At 37.5% G+C, this 18,053-nt stretch overlaps 2 protein-coding genes across 5 annotated transcripts; one reads left to right on the forward strand and one right to left on the reverse strand.

Moving 5' to 3' along the window:
- Window positions 1-2,217: 2,217 nt before the first annotated feature.
- Window positions 2,218-11,294, reverse strand: PKDM7D (Transcription factor jumonji (jmj) family protein / zinc finger (C5HC2 type) family protein). 4 transcript variants are annotated; one of them, XM_089043452.1, is made up of 13 exons: window positions 11,134-11,294; window positions 10,555-10,614; window positions 9,558-10,069; window positions 9,374-9,445; window positions 9,109-9,186; window positions 8,500-9,018; window positions 8,077-8,301; window positions 7,425-7,586; window positions 6,235-6,603; window positions 4,586-5,900; window positions 4,368-4,471; window positions 3,405-3,602; window positions 2,218-3,034 (listed from the first exon to the last, which is right to left on the reverse strand). In XM_089043452.1, exons 3-13 carry the CDS (start codon window positions 9,864-9,866, stop codon window positions 2,702-2,704), a joined length of 3,684 nt encoding a protein of 1,227 aa, XP_088899578.1. In that variant the 5' UTR covers window positions 9,867-10,069; window positions 10,555-10,614; window positions 11,134-11,294; the 3' UTR covers window positions 2,218-2,701. The 4 variants fall into 4 exon arrangements, with proteins under 4 accessions (XP_088899578.1, XP_088899573.1, XP_008218326.2 ...); XM_089043447.1 differs by lacking the exon at window positions 11,134-11,294 and adding an exon at window positions 10,852-11,109; XM_008220104.3 differs by lacking the exon at window positions 11,134-11,294 and adding an exon at window positions 10,848-11,109.
- Window positions 11,295-13,994: 2,700 nt separating this feature from the next.
- On the forward strand, window positions 13,995-17,103 carry LOC103318697 (RNA-binding (RRM/RBD/RNP motifs) family protein). Its single transcript, XM_008220105.3, has 6 exons — window positions 13,995-14,337; window positions 14,606-14,783; window positions 15,142-15,239; window positions 16,429-16,525; window positions 16,689-16,774; window positions 16,879-17,103. Exons 1-6 carry the CDS (start codon window positions 14,110-14,112, stop codon window positions 16,930-16,932), a joined length of 741 nt encoding a protein of 246 aa, XP_008218327.1. The 5' UTR covers window positions 13,995-14,109; the 3' UTR covers window positions 16,933-17,103.
- Window positions 17,104-18,053: the final 950 nt, after the last annotated feature.

Raw genomic sequence — 18,053 nt, forward strand, 5'->3', positions numbered from 1 at the left:
TCTTTGGTTTTGTATTCACCTTTTTTTCCTTATGCAATGCGAATAGGTTTAATTGACTTTGTGAATGCTGCTGGAGTATTTTTTGTAAAGTTCATGCTTATTTATTTGGATCGACAAACATGACATCCTCCGTTTCCTATATATGTATCATCTCCTTTTCAAATCTTGAACCAATATTCTAACTCAGTCAAGAAGTTCCCGTGGTTAATTATTGATCTTTTTCAACATCTTAGTGCTGAAATGAAATGGTAATTGTGATAACAGTGATTTCTGTATGGGAAAATAAAGTTGAAAAACAACTCCTCCGTCTAGACTTCGCGCATAAGAGTATACAAACCCATTCAAAATCCTTGTCAAAAATCAAACTGGCTGGGCTGTTTTAATTTTAATGCACTTTACCACATGGCACTTGGGTCTCATTGTTGACCGGAGCAGATCAGTTTTTACGACTCGTATGAGCATGAGAAGAAGAACAAGAGCTAGCTCTAGTCTCTTTTGTTTATGTGGTTCTTCTCTTGGAGTTTCCAGAATTGGTTAAAAGTTCAGATTGAGGGTTTCATGGAACTGCATGCATGCTTTTGTGTTGAGAAGAAACTTGTAATCGTGATTAATTTGGTGCAATTAAACTGCAACGCTTGACGCTCTGTTATAAATGAAATCATGGTCTAAATTTAAAGAGACCTAGGATTTGAAAGATGAACTCATCCTTGTAACCTAGCTAATTGATAACATATACCAATATCAACAACATGCATTGCATGATGACGACAACCTGTTCAAAACACACATATTTATATATAGCGCATCCGCGTGCTGAGCTCTTTCTAACTACGATTTGGTTCTGATTTCTAACTACGATTGTGGTGTTGTAATTTGTTCTCATTTGTTCATTTCAAAAGAATAAATGAAGTTGAAAAGTCTCCATCGTCTTCTCAGACTTTTTGTACTCCCCACCCATCATCTCAGTTATGGTGTAATGGTACTATGGAATATCTGCTGTTACGGCATGGCCCCAATGTACTCTGTTTAATAGTAAATCAATGTTATGTTGAGTCTGATTATTTTTAATTAATTAGTGATTAGCAATTTACTAGTACAAAGCGTGACAGGTGAGCCGGAGGTAGACGCGATTGGGAGATGAGGGTAGTAGGTCCTAACCGGCGCAACAATCCAAGCAGTCCGTACAAGGGGAGATGAAGAATCAAATGATCCCGCAATCGTCGGACTCAGGTGGCCGACACGTGCACATTGCCTGGTGGTCCCCACCCCAACCAAGCGCGTGCTCCCACGTGTATGCTTGTGCTGCGTGTCAGTAAATAACGTGCTCTTATCGCATTTTTATCATCTTATATCATCTCCAATGAGTTGCTTAAACGATAGTCTAAACTATTCTAAATTGATTTAATCTATGAGAAAGGGGGCTCGCTCACTTCCCCATCTACAAATCAGCTCCAAGTTTAAATTCAGAGAGTAGTTTAAAAAAACTAACTCTAACTAGTACCCACGTGGGCGAGTTGAGACGGTTGGATTGGGTTTCCGTACGAGGAAGGGGGTGAATTTTTCCCTGTTTGGGTCTGAATTGGTTTGCTATTTATGGGTTTGGGTGTTTTGGGGGACGCATCACTGGAGTCGACTCGAGTCTCGGAGTCAGATATATATCCATAACATAACCATGTGATCTTTTGCCTGAATGTTGAATGAATATAGATTTACTTGAGACTTGGACTTGGACTTGTGGGGACCATCGACTTCATTGGCTCATTTTTTTGGTAGCCTTTAATTAATCCAAATTAGATTTAGAAAAGTGGGGGACTTGGGCACTTTGGCACTTGGGCGTTTGATCAAATCAATTTTATTGGACACGGAATGGAATGGAATGTCTTTGAAATTTGATGTGCAATTCGTTTGTTTTAATCACCTAATAACAATACAAATACAAATACAAATATATTATAATATTTAATGCTAGTGTTGAGACTTTGAGCTTGTGGGGTTCGAGGCCAATGTCACCAATCACCATACAACTTACAAGTCAGTAGGCTAGGGTAGAGAGCATGTTGAATGAGAGCTTGTTGGGTTGGGGTACGAGCCATATCAGCTGAAAATTATTGAAAAAGACGGAGTGTGTTAGGCCGGACCCACCATGCCCGGCCTTTACAATTGCTTAGCTCTAGCCTAAAAAGGGCTATTTTAGCAAATTTCGCTAAGATTTACATATACGAATTGGCTTCTCTTCAAATTTATGAGATAAAGGAAGTAAAAGATATGCTCAACCACCATGCATGATGCGTGTTCCATTGTGGATACTCTTGGCCACAAACAAGAACAGGAGGGGTGGGAAAATTGGTACATTTGTCTCCCCCCCCCCCAAAACTACACCAAATCAGAAAAATTGGTGTTATCCATCGTACACTCCCTAAGTTAACTTCTTCCCTGCTACAAGCAGAGAATACGATTGAGGTAATAAAAAAAAAAAAAAAAACCTCTGCAGCCTATAGCAGAACAGCCTTTTCTTCCCCTTTCCCCTCTCGTTTTCTTCTCTCTTTTTTGCTTTCTTTTTCTAGCATAAAGAATGAGCAGGTTGAGTAAGATGTACATGCAACCTGAAAATCAGGAGCGCAGAATTTACATTAGTCAAAAACTGGCAGAGCAAGTTTAGACTCTAATCCTTGTTTTGTGATTGTGAAACCAATGAATTGAATCATGTAGGACGACTATGAATCTCTTCATTAAGAAGCCGTGTCACTAGGCCTCGACCAGCAGTTTGCTGATTGTCACTTAAAATTCTGTACAGTGAGTTTAATTCTTCTAGGTTAGCCTTCTTCAATAGGCCTCTCAGTGTTGTATCAACTCCAGTGGGGACAATATCATTGGTGGGAGCCTCTTCATCATTTCTTTCCTTTGACATTTTATTGCCATTTTCACTACTTTCTCTGGATTGAGGTTTTTGTAGAATCTGTACTTGAGGTCGGGAGTAGGGACGGGAGTCCCAGTATTCGGAACAGACACGATTTCGATCCAATGCCTCTATGGCCTGTTCAAGAAAACAAAAATCGAGAAATGCTTAGCCTTAAAAAAGAAAAAATCTACTAGTAAATAAACATGAGTGAAGCTCAAAATTAATAATTCAAGAAATGACACGAAAGCCATACTATGAAGGTTCTAGTCCAAGGTCCAGCATTAAAGCTTCAACTATTAAAAAAATAATAATAAATATATATATATATATATATATATATATATAATCCATGAAATGAGGAAGTAACCAGAGGAACTGGGAAAATGAATCTATAAAAAGCAAGATCATGCATTTTAAACATACAAGTCCCAATCAACATGAGTCGGACCATAAAGAGGTATCTGGCAATAGTGAGAAGTAACTCTCAGTTCTTTGGTAGATTTACCTGTACAATAGCTGGTGAAGTAAACCCAAACATTTCAAAGCCATCAAGACTTCCAGGCGGCTGCAAAGGAGGAAGGTTCATTCTTCCCAATTTATGTTGCCTAGTGATTTCTTGATTGACTCTCTCTCTCACCATTTCCCAGCACCTGCCGGCTGAATTATGTATGAAAACCTCACTTGGACAGTGCTCCAAAGAAACCTTAAGGGGGGAGAAAAATAACATAATGTATCAGATAAATTATAAACACTTATGTTTACAATATGAAGATATATACAGCTTTCTCTTTTATCACCACTACTTAAATATTGTTTTGCCCAGAGTTCAGGGGAGCTGTAGAAAAAGAGTTCTTATATGCCCGGAGTTTTCTATATGCATATAAACATTAGGAGCTATCTCATTTCACATCTTCCTATTAATTCCTCTATTATACCCATTACACTTGTATTTGTCACTAGAGGCATCTTAAAAGATGGATTCTTTCTTTGATGAAAATCAATTAACTCATATCCTAGGTAAAACATTCAAAATGAGCTACAATAATATAGTGATTGAAGAACCGTGGAAATCATAAGATGCATGAAAAGCAGCATCATTCTATGCTGGCTATGGAATATCTCAGCATTTCAATAAATATCCTTCTTGCATTACTTTGTCACATTAACACACAGTCCAAACAACTTTAGGAAGGAAAACAATTAACTCTCCTGAAACTACCCATTATTCTTTTCTTTTTCTTAGCCAAAAAAATTATCCAATATTTTGAAAGATGAAAAAGTAGAAAAGAAAAAACCAATTTCCTAGACCTTTGTCTGATTTCACTAAGAGGCTGGCACGAGGTTATGAACAAGCAATGCAGATCGTAAACATACACAGGCAACTTCTTTACAGAAAATAACTCAAGATTGAACATGAACTGAATAGGAATAAAAATATTTTAATACACCAAAGGAAAATTCCTAGTACCTTGAACAGTGGTCCAGCCTGCCCAGCATCCAGTACTTCTGAAACATAATAACACATAACAGTTGGATCCAGAACACTCATGTGCCTAACCCGGCTCCTAAATCCTGTATCAAGCAGAATTAACAAGAATGACATGAATGCGGGTCTTAACTTCTCTTTTGGGACAATATCTCAACTGCATAAGTCACAACTCACAAGATAATGCAAATGCAGCATACCTTTCGGAAAAATGGCCTGGCTGTTACACCATGACTTTCCAGAGAGCACAACTCCAAATTCCAGAGGCTCAACAATGCAGGAGATCCTCCGCACTACCTTTGCTATTCGGGGACCCTTCTGGCGAAAGTATCTGTCCAAATTGTTTTGGCAGGATGACAGGCTTCCAGTTGTAGTTCTTACATAGTCCACTAAATTTGTGTCAGCATTTGTTCCTACCTTTTCATGTCTGTCCTCGTTCTCAAGTTTTATACTGCTACATGGCTGTGATTGCTGTGGGTCACTCCTGGAATTAGCAACTTCGTGTGCACTGATGTCGCTAGTGTTTGAACCACATTCTGTCTTAATAGAAACAAACTTGACAGGAAGGTTAGGTGGATTGAATCCTAATTGTCCACCATTATCCTGTTCATCTTTCACAAGCACAGAATGAGATGAAAAATCTTTTTTTTCTCCACCAGGTAAGCTGAAAACTTTTTCACCCATCACTGCTGCATCAGTCCCTGGTGTATTTAAGATTGGTTCTTTCTCAAAATTAGAAGGGCTCACTTTTCCATCAGAACCCACCAATCTCTTAGAAAGTTCTAACTGGGTAGCTAAACATATCTCTTTAGAAGGTAGCTCCTTTGGTTCATCTCCTTCATCATCACTAAGAAGTATAACATTCTCAACTGAAGTCATCTTCATCCCAGATTTCATTGCATCTGAGTTCATAGCATATGATGTGTCTTCTTGAGACAACTGGCAAACCTGCATTCTTGACTTGGAATTGTTGAAAATTGATTCTTCTCTCTTCATATTTTGTTGTGAAGAAGTCTCACCAGTGATCCCAGTTGGATTTATAGGACTCTGTTTAGAGATTTCTGTTCCAAGCGGATCTTTAAAGCAAGTGCTTTGTGGCTGTGAGCTAACCTCTTTAAGTACAGCATCTCTGGAGGAATAAGATAAGTTACCAACTTTCATATTGTCTTTTGCAATATAAGAACTTAGCGCCAGCCCAAGATCCAGTCTAGCCCATCTGTATACTGCACTCAACTTTCCATCCAATGCCTCAAGAAGGATGTTTAATTCATCCATGTCATAACGAAAGAGGAAAAATTTGGCGCTCCAAGCACATGAACAAAATTTCTTTGCATGATTTAAGCACGCATATCTATCTGGGGAACAATGATGACAACCAGCTGCTGACAGATGCAAATCAAAAAAGCAAATGCTGCATTCCCTCTCACTGGTGGCATCAAAATTGTTATCCATCTTCAATGCCTGTGAAGAACTGCAAAGGAATTCCCTCCTCACACGCTCCATCTCAACACGTGCCTAGGTAAGAAAATTTTAGAATGTCAGAGGAAAAGATGTTGACATTTAAGTCATATAATGTATGAATATTTGTTGGTAAAATTGCCAGCTCAGCAATCAGATTTACTGAATTATAGAAATCTTTTTTGGTTTATAAGTCCAGTAGTATCACCCCTTGTTGCATTGAATTGCAAACTGGATTAATTCCCAACTTTTATTTTTTGCATTCAACTTTTAGAAACAAATTAGGAATTACCAATTACCTCCAACACTGAATTATTATTTTTTCCAAATTATATTCCATTCTGCAAATTTGGAGTCCAAGTCAACACAAGAACTAGAAAGCAGATTTTACCTTCAGTGCTTTAGCTAAGATCCCATCCTTTCCACAGAAATCTTTCCATCTTAAGTTATCTGAAGTGTTCTTCTTCAGTAAATTGAGTTCCCAATGTGCTCTCACCGCTTCCCTTGCCGCCCCAAGCAACAATTTATCATGGGAAATGGATGTCTTTCGTCCCTGCTCCTGGTATAGCTCTATAGCAATCTGCCCATGGGGCAACCAATCAACAGGAGCTACGTTAACTGCCTCGGCACAATTGAAACCACAGTTGAACCCTGAATGGTATGCTCGAGGAAAGGTCAAAACAAACTCTCCTGGATTCTGACAACATCTATACACAGGTACCCCCTCAGATTTCAGTATGGAGGGGGAAAGCTGTGTGACCTGCATGAATAAACAGAGAAAATGACAAGGGTCATGGCCTTACAGATAATCTGACATAACATAATTATAAGAGAAACCCTGCATTTGTGACTTGCAAAATAATACACCCAGTAATAGCATGTGCAATCTAGGTTATGAATCAATATTTCCAATATACAGACAATTAGAGAGGATATAGAAGATACATAAAGAAAAGAGAAAAGAACAAGACAATAAACACGATCCATAATTCATGAATAGTTTCGAGTCCATCTTATGTTGCAAAGAAATGGTGGCACATAACTCAAACTATCCATCTCCTAAGCAAAAGATGTTAACCGAGTCTTCAATATGAAATAATTTATTCTATGATTGCATGACATTACAAGCGAGTTAGATGCCTCCAAGCTGCACCAGAGATATGCTTGCCTCCCAAAATAGCCAATGAAGGCTACATCCTGATTAGGTACGGGTCTTAGGGATATATTTGTCATATATTGACCCTTCAGTCTGTATTTTAAAAAAATGATAGACCACATCCAAAAAATGCCATGAGATAGAGAACTTTTGTAAGTAAAATTACTTATAGGAAAACTTAAGTGATGATTTAAAATAAAATAAAAAATAAAAGCAGTCAACAGCACAGAAGACTGGAAAAAGAAATCATGGGGGTGGTGATTATGCAATCAATTTAGTTCAGAATCGAGAATATATTTGGCTTCAGAGTTTTGATTGGATTCTCGCTTTACATGTCCAAACAACACATGAGCTAGTGCACCCAAAGCCACAATTATTAAACATCAAACAACACAGTAGCACAGACCAAGAGCTGTCTCACTCACCAACTTATGAAGCAAGTCAGGTTGTTCTTCAAATAGGCCAGGGAGGTGCTTTCTCATTGCCTCTTCAAATCTAATGGCATCGCTGCCAGGGATACCATACCACAACTTCGGAGCACCCCAATGCATATAATTTAAAGAGTACAAGTGGTGATCTTCAACATGCTGTCTCAGAAATAAAAGAAAAAGAAATAAGGAATCAGCAGTCAATGACATGTCTCACATACACATGAGCTAAGGCCTCATGCAAAAGTACGGAAAACTTTGTCTGGATGAAAATGAATGCAGGCATTGCTTTCGAATGAACATTCAAGTTTAGGAATCAATAAACAGAATGATCCCAAGTTCCCAACACCTTAAGGTTTGAAACGCTACACTGTTCATCACTTGCAAACATGTCTTAATATAAATCCAGTTGATAGGATGGGCAATAAAATGAAAACCAGAATAGTGGAAACAACTTTTCTGGTTGTGAATCTTCACACCCAACACAGATGCTCAATATGTGGTTTTTCACATCCCACATAATACATGGCAGACTCGTGCTAGCACATGCACTAAGCAAGCATGGGTTTGACTATTTTAAGAGTGATAGTGAAAGTACGAAATTATGCTTAGATGAATAATCTATTGCAAGGAAAAAAGATTGTCTTACCCAGCAGAAAGAAGAAAAGCACATCCCTACGTATAACCATGGCACCAGAACACCAGATATATCACTGCTTTCATAAGAAAGAACAGATCCAGGAAGTCTAGGAAAGTTGTTCAAGTTCCAGCCTGATTTTATGTACTGCTCTTCTGAAGCAAAACCATCCTTACTGGACATCTTGGGAAAACCGCTGCCAAAAACTCCAGTTTCCAAATCAGCCCCATATAGAACCTAGAGCAGATCAGGAGCACCATGGTTAGGGTAATTTATCTTTAGCCTCAACAAAATGGTAAAGGCTACAATGCACCCTCACACCAAGCAATCATTTGCACGTGTGCAAGAACACATATGTAACCGAGCCGCGAGGGGGCGGACAAATTATTTTAAAGCTACAAAAGCTGGTATTTGTACAAATTTCTTGTGTCGTACCTCAATTTCTTCAGTAGGTCTCTCTACCATCCGCCAATATTCGCCCTCAATATTTTCCACAGATGGCTCCCAGCCCTCTTTAAGTTTAGACAAGTTACCTCCTATATCAGTAATGTGTTCATTCTTGCTGAAGTATTGGGTCTTGAAGTCATCAGCGTATCTTTCAAATGTTTCTAGAGTAAACTCTGGACCAGGTTCAAACCCAAACCTTTCAGCCTCACAATATCCATCATCCCCAGATCCCCTGCCACCGCTTGGACAATCAGCCCCCATTCGTGTGCATCTTCTCCTTTTCTTCCTCATCTGATTATGGTTTTTCGGAATCTTTCTCATTGAATCTCGATTCTGCAGTTTGTCAACTCTCTGGACTCGAGTAGCAAATTTAGAGGTCTCCCAAATATCCTTTTTCTTGAGAGGACAGGGAGGTCTCCAAGAAGAGGGAGGAACAATGCGACAAAGACCATATGGTTCAGCTTTTGCACGTATGCTCGCTATATATTTCAATGTATCTTTGAACTCCTGAAATTAGTTAACAAGTAACATGAGTAAGAATAGGTCAACAAACTTGGAAACTGTAACAACTTAAATTCCACTAGTAACAAGATGCACCTCTTCGGTTGGTTTGAAGACAGGAGCATCCTGAAGGTCAGGCCTTTGACCATCCTCCGGATGCCATCTTGCAGAAACCTGTTCCAGGACTCAACAATCAATTCTATAACTTTGAAGACGTATGTGAAAAATTCAAAAGCCCAAACGGTTTCTCGATTCATGAGAGTAAGGTGTGAAGAATATAATTATGATAAAGGATTACGCAGGAACCAAACCAGAGTAAATAGAAGGGTGAGAATAAAGTGTGTGAATTTTGAAGAGCAACCTTTTGGCAATTACTACATTGTGGACATCCGCGTATAACCCCCTTGGGAAGAAGAGATTTTAGAGCAAAATTCTGCAAGAACAATTGTATATGAGACAACATGTACAAGTATAGGAGACTTCATACAGAAATGGCATATGAAATTATTAAAAACCAAGAACTCAGAGGAGCACTGAAACACTACTTGTTCAAGTCGCTCAGAGTTAAACTCATCCTCTGGCTTGTTATCATGTTGCCGATGGTTTATCCATGGTCTGCGTCGGAGAGACCTCTTTGCAACCTCATCAGTGGCAATGTTAGTCTCCATCTGAACTGACTGTGATTCAGAAACACTAGCAGTCTCTGAGCAACTAATTCTGTTTTCACTATCTTGTTTCTCACTTTCATTTACCCTTTTTAAGCTGAAAGATGTGAATGACTCAAATCCGGGTGGAACTGAAGGAAACTCATCGTTATCTTCTTTTATGCAAACTCTCATGAGTTCTGTCCCCATACTATCGTGAATATTGATTGATAGAAGTCTCCAAACTGCTTGTATACGTGGAAAGATTCAATCTAATGTAGAACAGAAGTAGGATGATCCCTTATATTCCGCTTTATGAACTTCAATATTATTGTATCTCACTGCCAGACAGCTCAATTTGGAGAAGCAATTCAAAAACTCCAGGTATCTTAGTAGCAAAATAAAAGTTTTGTCTGCAAAATCCCAAAAAAAAAAAAAAGGATTGAAGCTGTAAGATCATATCTTAGCAGTCAAATGATCTTGCAGCTGAATATAAGATTTAGGAGCTCCATTATATTATTTTTCATTTTTCATTCAGCCATTTATTTTCATCATTCTAGCTCTCTAACGACATATATGATCCTAAATCCTCAAGATCTCATATCATAACGTATCTTCACAGATCATTCATTCACAATACACAAATGCGTTCATGAATACATAAAAAAATTATGTCACGAACAAACATCCTGATAAGCTCATTACATTTCAAAAACTAATTGAAATTCTTTTAACTGAATTAAAATAAAATAATATATCAAAACAGTGACGAAAAACACAAAGCAATTTTATATTTTTGAGGATTTTGTAGCATCAGACAAATTTACAGAGGGGATAAGATTGCTCCAAAAGTCAAATCAGATGAATTTAAATTAATTTCAATGAAATTAGGGCTTACATCGTGTTGATCCAAGAGCCTGAAATTTCCACTGAACTAAATCCAGCTCAACTTCATTCCCTACACCCAGATTTTGAAGAAACCAAATCAATTCAATAAAATTGATTTCAAAAATTAACGGAAAAAAATAAAGAACTAAACCACAATTTCAAATCCCAAAAAAACCAAACACCTGTGAATCTGATTGAACAGATCTAAACCCTAACCCTAATTCTAACCAAGACGACCGGACACAGAAAAGGCACAGAAACATAAACAATTTTGCTACAGAAGAATTGGTCAGAGATGGGTACCCACAAACGCGTAAATGACAAACAAGGCCAACCATTCAAACCATCTTGAAAATCATCTGAGATATATGCAAAATCCAGAGCCGTGGGTAAGGGTAAATCTGGAAAAAAATAATTATTGAAACTTTGAATATGTGTAATTTGGAGAATCAAATTGGGGCTAAATTTCCAAAGTTGTAGGGAACCCTAACCCTAAGCTTGAAACAAAAGGTGAGAAAAAACGTACATAAAACTTCTAACAAATTGATCCAGTGCCGTTTAATGTATTTGCTTGGTACAAAATCAATACCTTTTTATTAAAGCTGACTAACAGATGATATAATAACAGTTGGGATAATAATGTCTTCTGCTTTGGCCTTTGGACTACAAAGCCTGTTTGGGACTCTAAAAAATATCAAGGGAGACAAAAGCTTGGATTGTAAATTTTGTTTTTGCAAAACAATTTTTGTTTTTTTGGGAAGTGAAATTTTGTGATATTGTTGATGAATTTTGGATAAATACGGTTTTGATTAACTAGTTAATATAAAAAGCTGGCCACTCTTCTTTTTTATTTGTTTTATTTTCTTTTCCACGATAAATTGATGAGATTTTGGAGGTCTTACCCTACTTACCTCAGTTTGGTTGGTCGGTTGCTTTGGATTTGCGTGTTGGAACATGCGAGATTTTAATCAAAATAACAAATTCGATGGGCGGACTTGGGAATAACAAAGTTGTTTCGTAGAAGGAATGTAAATGTTATAGTGATTACGGGTCTAAGTAGAAAGAAATTACATGTAATGGGTATATACTTATTTGTATACATGTCTCTTCTCATGTGACTTATTTATTATGTGAATAAAAATAACAGAGTATACAATATAGTATAGTTAGGAATTTTTATTTTTTTTTGTTTTTTACTATAAGAGCTCTCTATCTCTTCTTTGACGGACCGGATTGGACATTTAATTCAATTCAATTCAATTGAACCAAACGAGGCCTCTTAGTATTAGTAATAACATGATATGTGCCTAACATTAGCATTTTTCCAATCAACAATTGTGAAAGGATTTCAAATTTGAATCTCTTCTAATATTTCACAATCAAGTCTTGCTACCCTTGCTTTGTGGAAAAGAAAGCCTTCAAAGACTTTAAGTAGAATTTTGTAATACAAGTGATATTGGAGAAATTATAGAATGATACTGTATCACCATGCCAGCTAGTGATACTCCTACTCAAAATCTGCCACATGTATTTTAAAAAATAAAAATAAAATATATTTTACAACTGGACTTTGACTTACAACATTACCCTTCAACTTTAATGACCCTAACCCTTCACCCCTCGGTCTTCTTTGTGCTATGCCTCTGCTATCGACGCCACACAACCCTCTTCCCTTCCCCCTCTCAACCACCCACCCCTCTCCCTCCTCCTCCCAATATCCCCAACATGAAACCATAAGTGGGAAACTAGGAATTAATTGTGTTATAGAGCAAGTCATTGGGGCGGGGCTTGATGAAGGAAATCCGCCAAAAATTCCCCCCTCCTACATCATATTCTTCTTCTTCCTGACCATCTTCATTATCAGCTTCCATTCAAAAGGTCTTTTTAAAAGAGTAAGAAGTTCAGAGATTTCAAGGGTGTCTCTAGCAATAAAATGGTAGAGTTTTACCGAATTTTGTTTATGGGTTTTGAGTCCTTTGACAGTAGAAGTTCTTTAGATTCATTAACTATGAAGATGGTGAAGGCTGGGGTAGGTGGCGAGGGAGAAGGGATGACGTGTGGTATCGCAGATAGCAGGCATAGCGTAGGTAAGAGATGGTGGAGAGGGAAGACGGTGGGGACGGGCTTGGATGATTAAAGTTTAAGGGTAAAGTTGGTAGCCAAATTCCAACTGTAAAATATATTTTAATTTTGTTTAAAAAAATACACGTGGCAGATTTTGAGTGGGAGTATCACCAGTTGACGTGGTGATACAGTATCACTCTATAATTTCTCGTGATATTGGGGTAATAGAGAATTAAACCTAGGACTTCGGGTACATAAATAAATATTTTAAACCACTTAAACTATAAATCCCTTGAGAATTTAAATAAATCACTTATGGATAGTTAAATTTCACACCTTTGAATTAAATAGGATAAGTAGTTTATTAAACTTTGCAAGACATATGACTTTTGTATATAGTTGAAGCCTCCCATACATACCAAATGCCTTTGCAGTTTGCTTGCAGTACCAATAAGCTAGCATGCCCCATGACCTACCTAGCCTAAGCCAAGTGCCCCTTAGAGTAAGACAAAATACATTGCCCATGATGGTAGCCAAAAGCAAGGTAATAAAATAAATAAATACAAACTTTTCATATTGTTTTGGGTAAGAGTCTAGAGAATAAATAAAATTGTTTCTTTCTGTTTACGACATATACAATACAAGCATTTGCTGTCCATCCATTGGTGATTGATTATTGGTTGGCTGGCCACTCCATTGACTTTCTCGGCCAGTCCCGCCCGCTGTCTCTGCATCATCACTTACACACAGGGAGATTACTATTGGAAAATTTAACTTTATAATATTAGCAGATGCAGAAGAACAAACTTACTGCAGTAGATATGAATGGGACAAAATGAAAATGAAAAACACATCAAAATTAAGTGCATTTGTCACATCACATGTGAACCAACTTGGGTGACCTTGCTGCAATTATAAATTCAGTAGGAATCAAATTGCTTTCAATTGTGATAGGAATAAAGGGATGAATTTGGGGTAAAATTATATCTATAAACTTTTTGTTTCGTTTGGTACAAGGGAACAAATATTTGAATTCTAAAATTTCATCCACCCTCATTACTTTTACGGATATTAATTAATTTATTTTTCTATTTGAATACAAACGATATTGAGAGAAGATGAATACATAACCGCAAGTGCAGAAGTAAGCTCTATTGTCATTGTATGTGCATAATTTTTTGCTCTCTCTCTCTCTCTCTCGTAATCCTCAATGTTGTTGTTGTTTTGGTTGTTTGGGCCTTCTGTTTTGTTCTTAGATTTGGGCTTCGTACTGATTTGTTGTATTCTCTTTTTGTTTGGGATAGGTCTTCGATCAATTTTGCACGGGCCCAATTAGCTTTTCGATTGTGGCATCAAATAATTAACGGTAATTTATAGGGAACGAAAGAAATAGCAAAACTCTAGAAGTCTCTGAAATCTCTTTCCCTTTTCAATACGATCCCGATTGTACCCGATTCCTGCCCATTCAAAACCCTAGCTCAGCTTAGTTCCGATATCGCCCATGGCGACCCCACCGTCTTCTTCCACAGCTCCTGCGTCGACTTCCTCTCAATTCACATACGCGAACGCTTCGTCGTCATCGTCCTACTTCCCCATGCCCTTTCACCTCCAGCAACCCCAGTATCCCACGCCTTACGCCGCTGCCGCGCCACCAGCCCCGCCCGTCTACCCAGCCCCGGCCCCGGCGCCGACCTCTGGTGTCTACTCTCTCCCTCAGCAGTATCAACAGGTCTGTCTCAAACCCTCATCACGCACATGTCTTTACATGCATGTACTCTTGGATGCATATATGCATATGTTTAGGTTTATTAACCAATGTCTGATCTCCTGAATAACTGAGAATAAATAGAATGGGATTTCTTTCATTGTTTTATTCTTTCGTCAAAAGTAGGATATTTCTGTAACTTGCATAGAGCTACTTATCAATTCTTGCTATTTTAGGGGAAATTGTTTGGATGTGTAGGTTTCATGTATATAATTTGTTGTGAAATGAACAGGCTCAGCAGTTATTTCAAAGGGATGCACAGACGATTACACCTGAAGCTCTTGAGAGTGTGAAAGCTGCCCTGGCAAACAGTGAAATCGAGCACAAAGCTGAAGCTAAGAAGAAAGCCATCCCTCGTAAAGCTGCTGGGCAGTCTTGGGAGGACCCAACTCTTGCAGAATGGCCAGAAAGTATGCATGCTTTCACTGTTAAACTTTCCCTTATCAAATTAGTTGTATATTCTTCCACATATATTCGTGCATACACGAACATTAACATTCAATACCATGATTGCGTGCCATTTCAATTTTATCTATTTATTCCTACAATGCCAGTTATGATGTTGCCCTTCTGGCTACTTAGTCAACTGATGGAACAGATATGTGATACCTTGTTAAAAGCCTCACTCTTCATGGGGTTTGGTTTTCATGATAGTTTTTTTGGGTGTTTTAACATGTTGTTCATTCGCAACGTTAGTGTGTTCACGATTCGTCTTCTGTTTGGTGCATCTTCATGCCTTACAATTCTGTTGGGTTTTGGCTTTGACAGATGATTATCGCCTATTTTGTGGTGATCTTGGTAATGAGGTGAATGATGATGTCCTTTCAAAAGCATTTTCACGATTTCCTTCCTTTAACATGGCCAGAGTAAGTATCTTCCTCAGATACCTTTTCTCTTTCTTCCTTTGAAATTATTTTCTTGATTGAAATTGTTTGCTTGGTGTAAACATTTTACATTTCCTCTTCAGATTTATATTTCAAGAGAACAGAGCACTTAATGTTTTATTTATTCTAAGGTAGGTTTCGTCTACTGTTTACATTTTAGTTAGATGTGTGACCTTATGAATAGTGTTCATGATGCATTTTTGCATTTCTCTGAGTTCATGTACTTCTAACATTTAACCGTAAGAGGTGTACTGACAACCGACATGAAATTATGTGATTTTCAAGCGCTTGCTGTCTAATTGTGAGATCTCAAAGTTAGTTTAAATCAGGTTTGACCATTTAATATAGGTTGGACTGCTGGAATCAACATTTGGAGCTTGATTTGGTTGAATTTGACCTGACTCTCATGGGCTAGCTTGAGTTATTGCTTGTTGGGTCGATTGAACAAGTTTGGAGTCAGGTTAGTGAACCGATTGAGCTTCTGAGCGGGTTCTTTTTCTCAATATTTTTATGAACCTTAGGGGTGGGTCTTTAGCCTTTCTTTTGGGCTCGGGAAAACAGTACTCTATAATTACTTTTGTTGGTCGGTGAAATTCTGTGTAAGAAATTTGAAATTTTGATTTTGTCCTTTTAACATAAAAATATTTAACAACTGTTAGACAATTGAGTTTAGAACCATTTAACACTGGATTTCCTTGCCACTCAACCTTCAAAATCATACAAGAGTTGGCTCCATTCAATTTTGCATTATGGCCCTAAAAAACTATATCTGATGTCTTGGAACTAAAATTAAAATTTGAAACACATCTAAAGTCTTTCCGTTGCTGCATTAAGGCTTGTTTCCATTTGAGAGAACCAGAGTGGTGGGGCAAGGGGGGTGTAGAGGAATATGGGAGTTGGGCCAATGGGTATCCAAGCTAGAGCATGGTACGAAATTGAAATTATACTTTGTTTTTTTTTTTTCTTTAGTCTTGTGTATCTTATGCTTTGCTTCTTGTTGTCATTGTGTGAGATATTTATGTTGACTGCATGGATTGCAGCTATAATCTTTTGCTGATTGTGCAGTTTGTAGCTGCTTTTGATTCATCTACTTTTTCTCATAGAATTTATGATTTTTTACTGTGATTGAAAACTAAGAACTTGTATATGTCAACTTTATCACCATATCTAGGTCGTTAGAGATAAGAGGACTGGCAAAACCAAGGGCTTTGGATTTGTTAGCTTTGCCAACCCTTCTGACCTGGCCGGAGCACTCAAGGAAATGAATGGTAAGAATAATTGGGCATACTATTTCTGTTTATGCTCTCGTTTGGGTATTTAAATTGCTGATTTTGTGTAGGGAAGTAGGTTGTAATCATATTGAGTGTTGTTGATATTGTTTGACTTTGATTCATATGATAACTGTCATAATGTAATTGTCTCAAATTCCAGGTAAATATGTGGGAAATCGGCCAATCAAACTTCGCAAAAGTAACTGGAGGGAGAGGATAGATTATGACGCACTAGACAGACAAAAGGTATTATTTCCACTTGTGTCGTGTAGTTTCAAATTTCCCGCTTGCCATACTGTAATATGTACTTACCTTTTGTGTATCTGTTCCATTCTATGGTTTTGTGGTAGAACTACAGTCAGAAGAAACCAAAGCTTTCGAAGAAGAGTATTTTGCACAAGTGAGCCAGAGATTTGTAGAAGACATAGTGAATATGTTCTTTATTTCTCAATTCCAACTAGACTCTTGGTGTGAATCAAGTTAATGTAGGGATATGTGAAGATGTTTAATGATGATAATTTTGAGGAACGAATGATAAAGGAATTTATAAAAAGTGACACCGTATTATCTTTTGATTTTGAGTTTGCATCGGGTCGTGGGCCCGTCTGGATGTGATGTGAGTCAACAATGGAATATCCGATTTATTAACCTACCCTTACAGTGCAAAGTTTTCTCAACTAGAAAATGGCATGCATAAAATGTAGGGAGTTTTACTAAAACACCCAAAATGGGAGTTAAAATTATAAAAAAACTCAACACCTAAAACACTTTATAAACACATCCAAAACTCATCATTACACACACTCAAAACTCATTTATAAATACACCCAAAAAATATAAAATTGTTGATTTTGGAGTTGATTTTGGGTGTGTTTCTATGTTTAAATAATGCTTGAGTTTTTTTATGAATATATGTTTAGGATTGGATTTATTTATAAATTTGTATAAAAGGTATGACTTTACAAGAAGGGTAAACAGAATATCCCTTTTTCCCCCCTCCCTCATATTTACAAATATTGTGTAGGAGTGCATATGATTTGATATGTCACATTGTCCGCAAGAACCCTGGAACATCAATCAGGACGCTGTTAAGATTTTTTCTGAATACTTGATACTTCTTCCGATCAAGAGTAGATGAAAGCTGATTTTAGACACTGCAATGCATGTGTCAGCCTTGATTTCAAGGTTGCATTTGCCTGCCCCTCTTATCAGCTCGCTGCCTAATCTCTGCATCCAGAAAACTCATTTCTTCAGACAAAAATTTACAGACGTTCATTTTAAGAAGAAAAAATATAAGAAAAATCTAAGAAATGGGGAGTGATAATATATTCAGTTCAGTACAACATCAGAAATTTTGAGGAGTGTGCAATAGCATGTACCCATTTTGGGAAATGAGATTATGAATTAATCATGGTGATTGGTACCTAAGAGGAAAAAGATTACATCACCAGAAGAGGGAGAGAGAGACAGACAGAGAATGAGTTTTGTTTCAGAAAGTGAGTAAACGCAAAAAGAGGGAGAGACA

This window comes from Prunus mume, linkage group LG1 (assembly GCF_029339155.1).
Source record: "Prunus mume cultivar Tortuosa linkage group LG1, ASM2933915v1, whole genome shotgun sequence".
NCBI classification, from domain to species: Eukaryota; Viridiplantae; Streptophyta; class Magnoliopsida; order Rosales; family Rosaceae; genus Prunus; species Prunus mume.

What these genes read in the sequence shown, in the direction of transcription:
- PKDM7D (XM_089043452.1), bottom strand. Translation starts at nt 9,866, where the DNA reads ATGGGGACAGAACTCATGAGAGTTTGCATAAAAGAAGATAACGATGAG. An exon ending in AATGTAGTAATTGCCAAAAG is followed by an intron (nt 9,187 to 9,373) that starts GTTGCTCTTCAA and finishes GTCCTGGAACAG; the next exon opens with GTTTCTGCAAGATGGCATCC. An exon ending in AGGCTGGACCACTGTTCAAG is followed by an intron (nt 3,603 to 4,367) that starts GTACTAGGAATT and finishes TCCCCCCTTAAG; the next exon opens with GTTTCTTTGGAGCACTGTCC.
- LOC103318697 (XM_008220105.3), top strand. Translation starts at nt 14,110, where the DNA reads ATGGCGACCCCACCGTCTTCTTCCACAGCTCCTGCGTCGACTTCCTCT. An exon ending in TCCCTCAGCAGTATCAACAG is followed by an intron (nt 14,338 to 14,605) that starts GTCTGTCTCAAA and finishes TGAAATGAACAG; the next exon opens with GCTCAGCAGTTATTTCAAAG. An exon ending in CTTCCTTTAACATGGCCAGA is followed by an intron (nt 15,240 to 16,428) that starts GTAAGTATCTTC and finishes CACCATATCTAG; the next exon opens with GTCGTTAGAGATAAGAGGAC.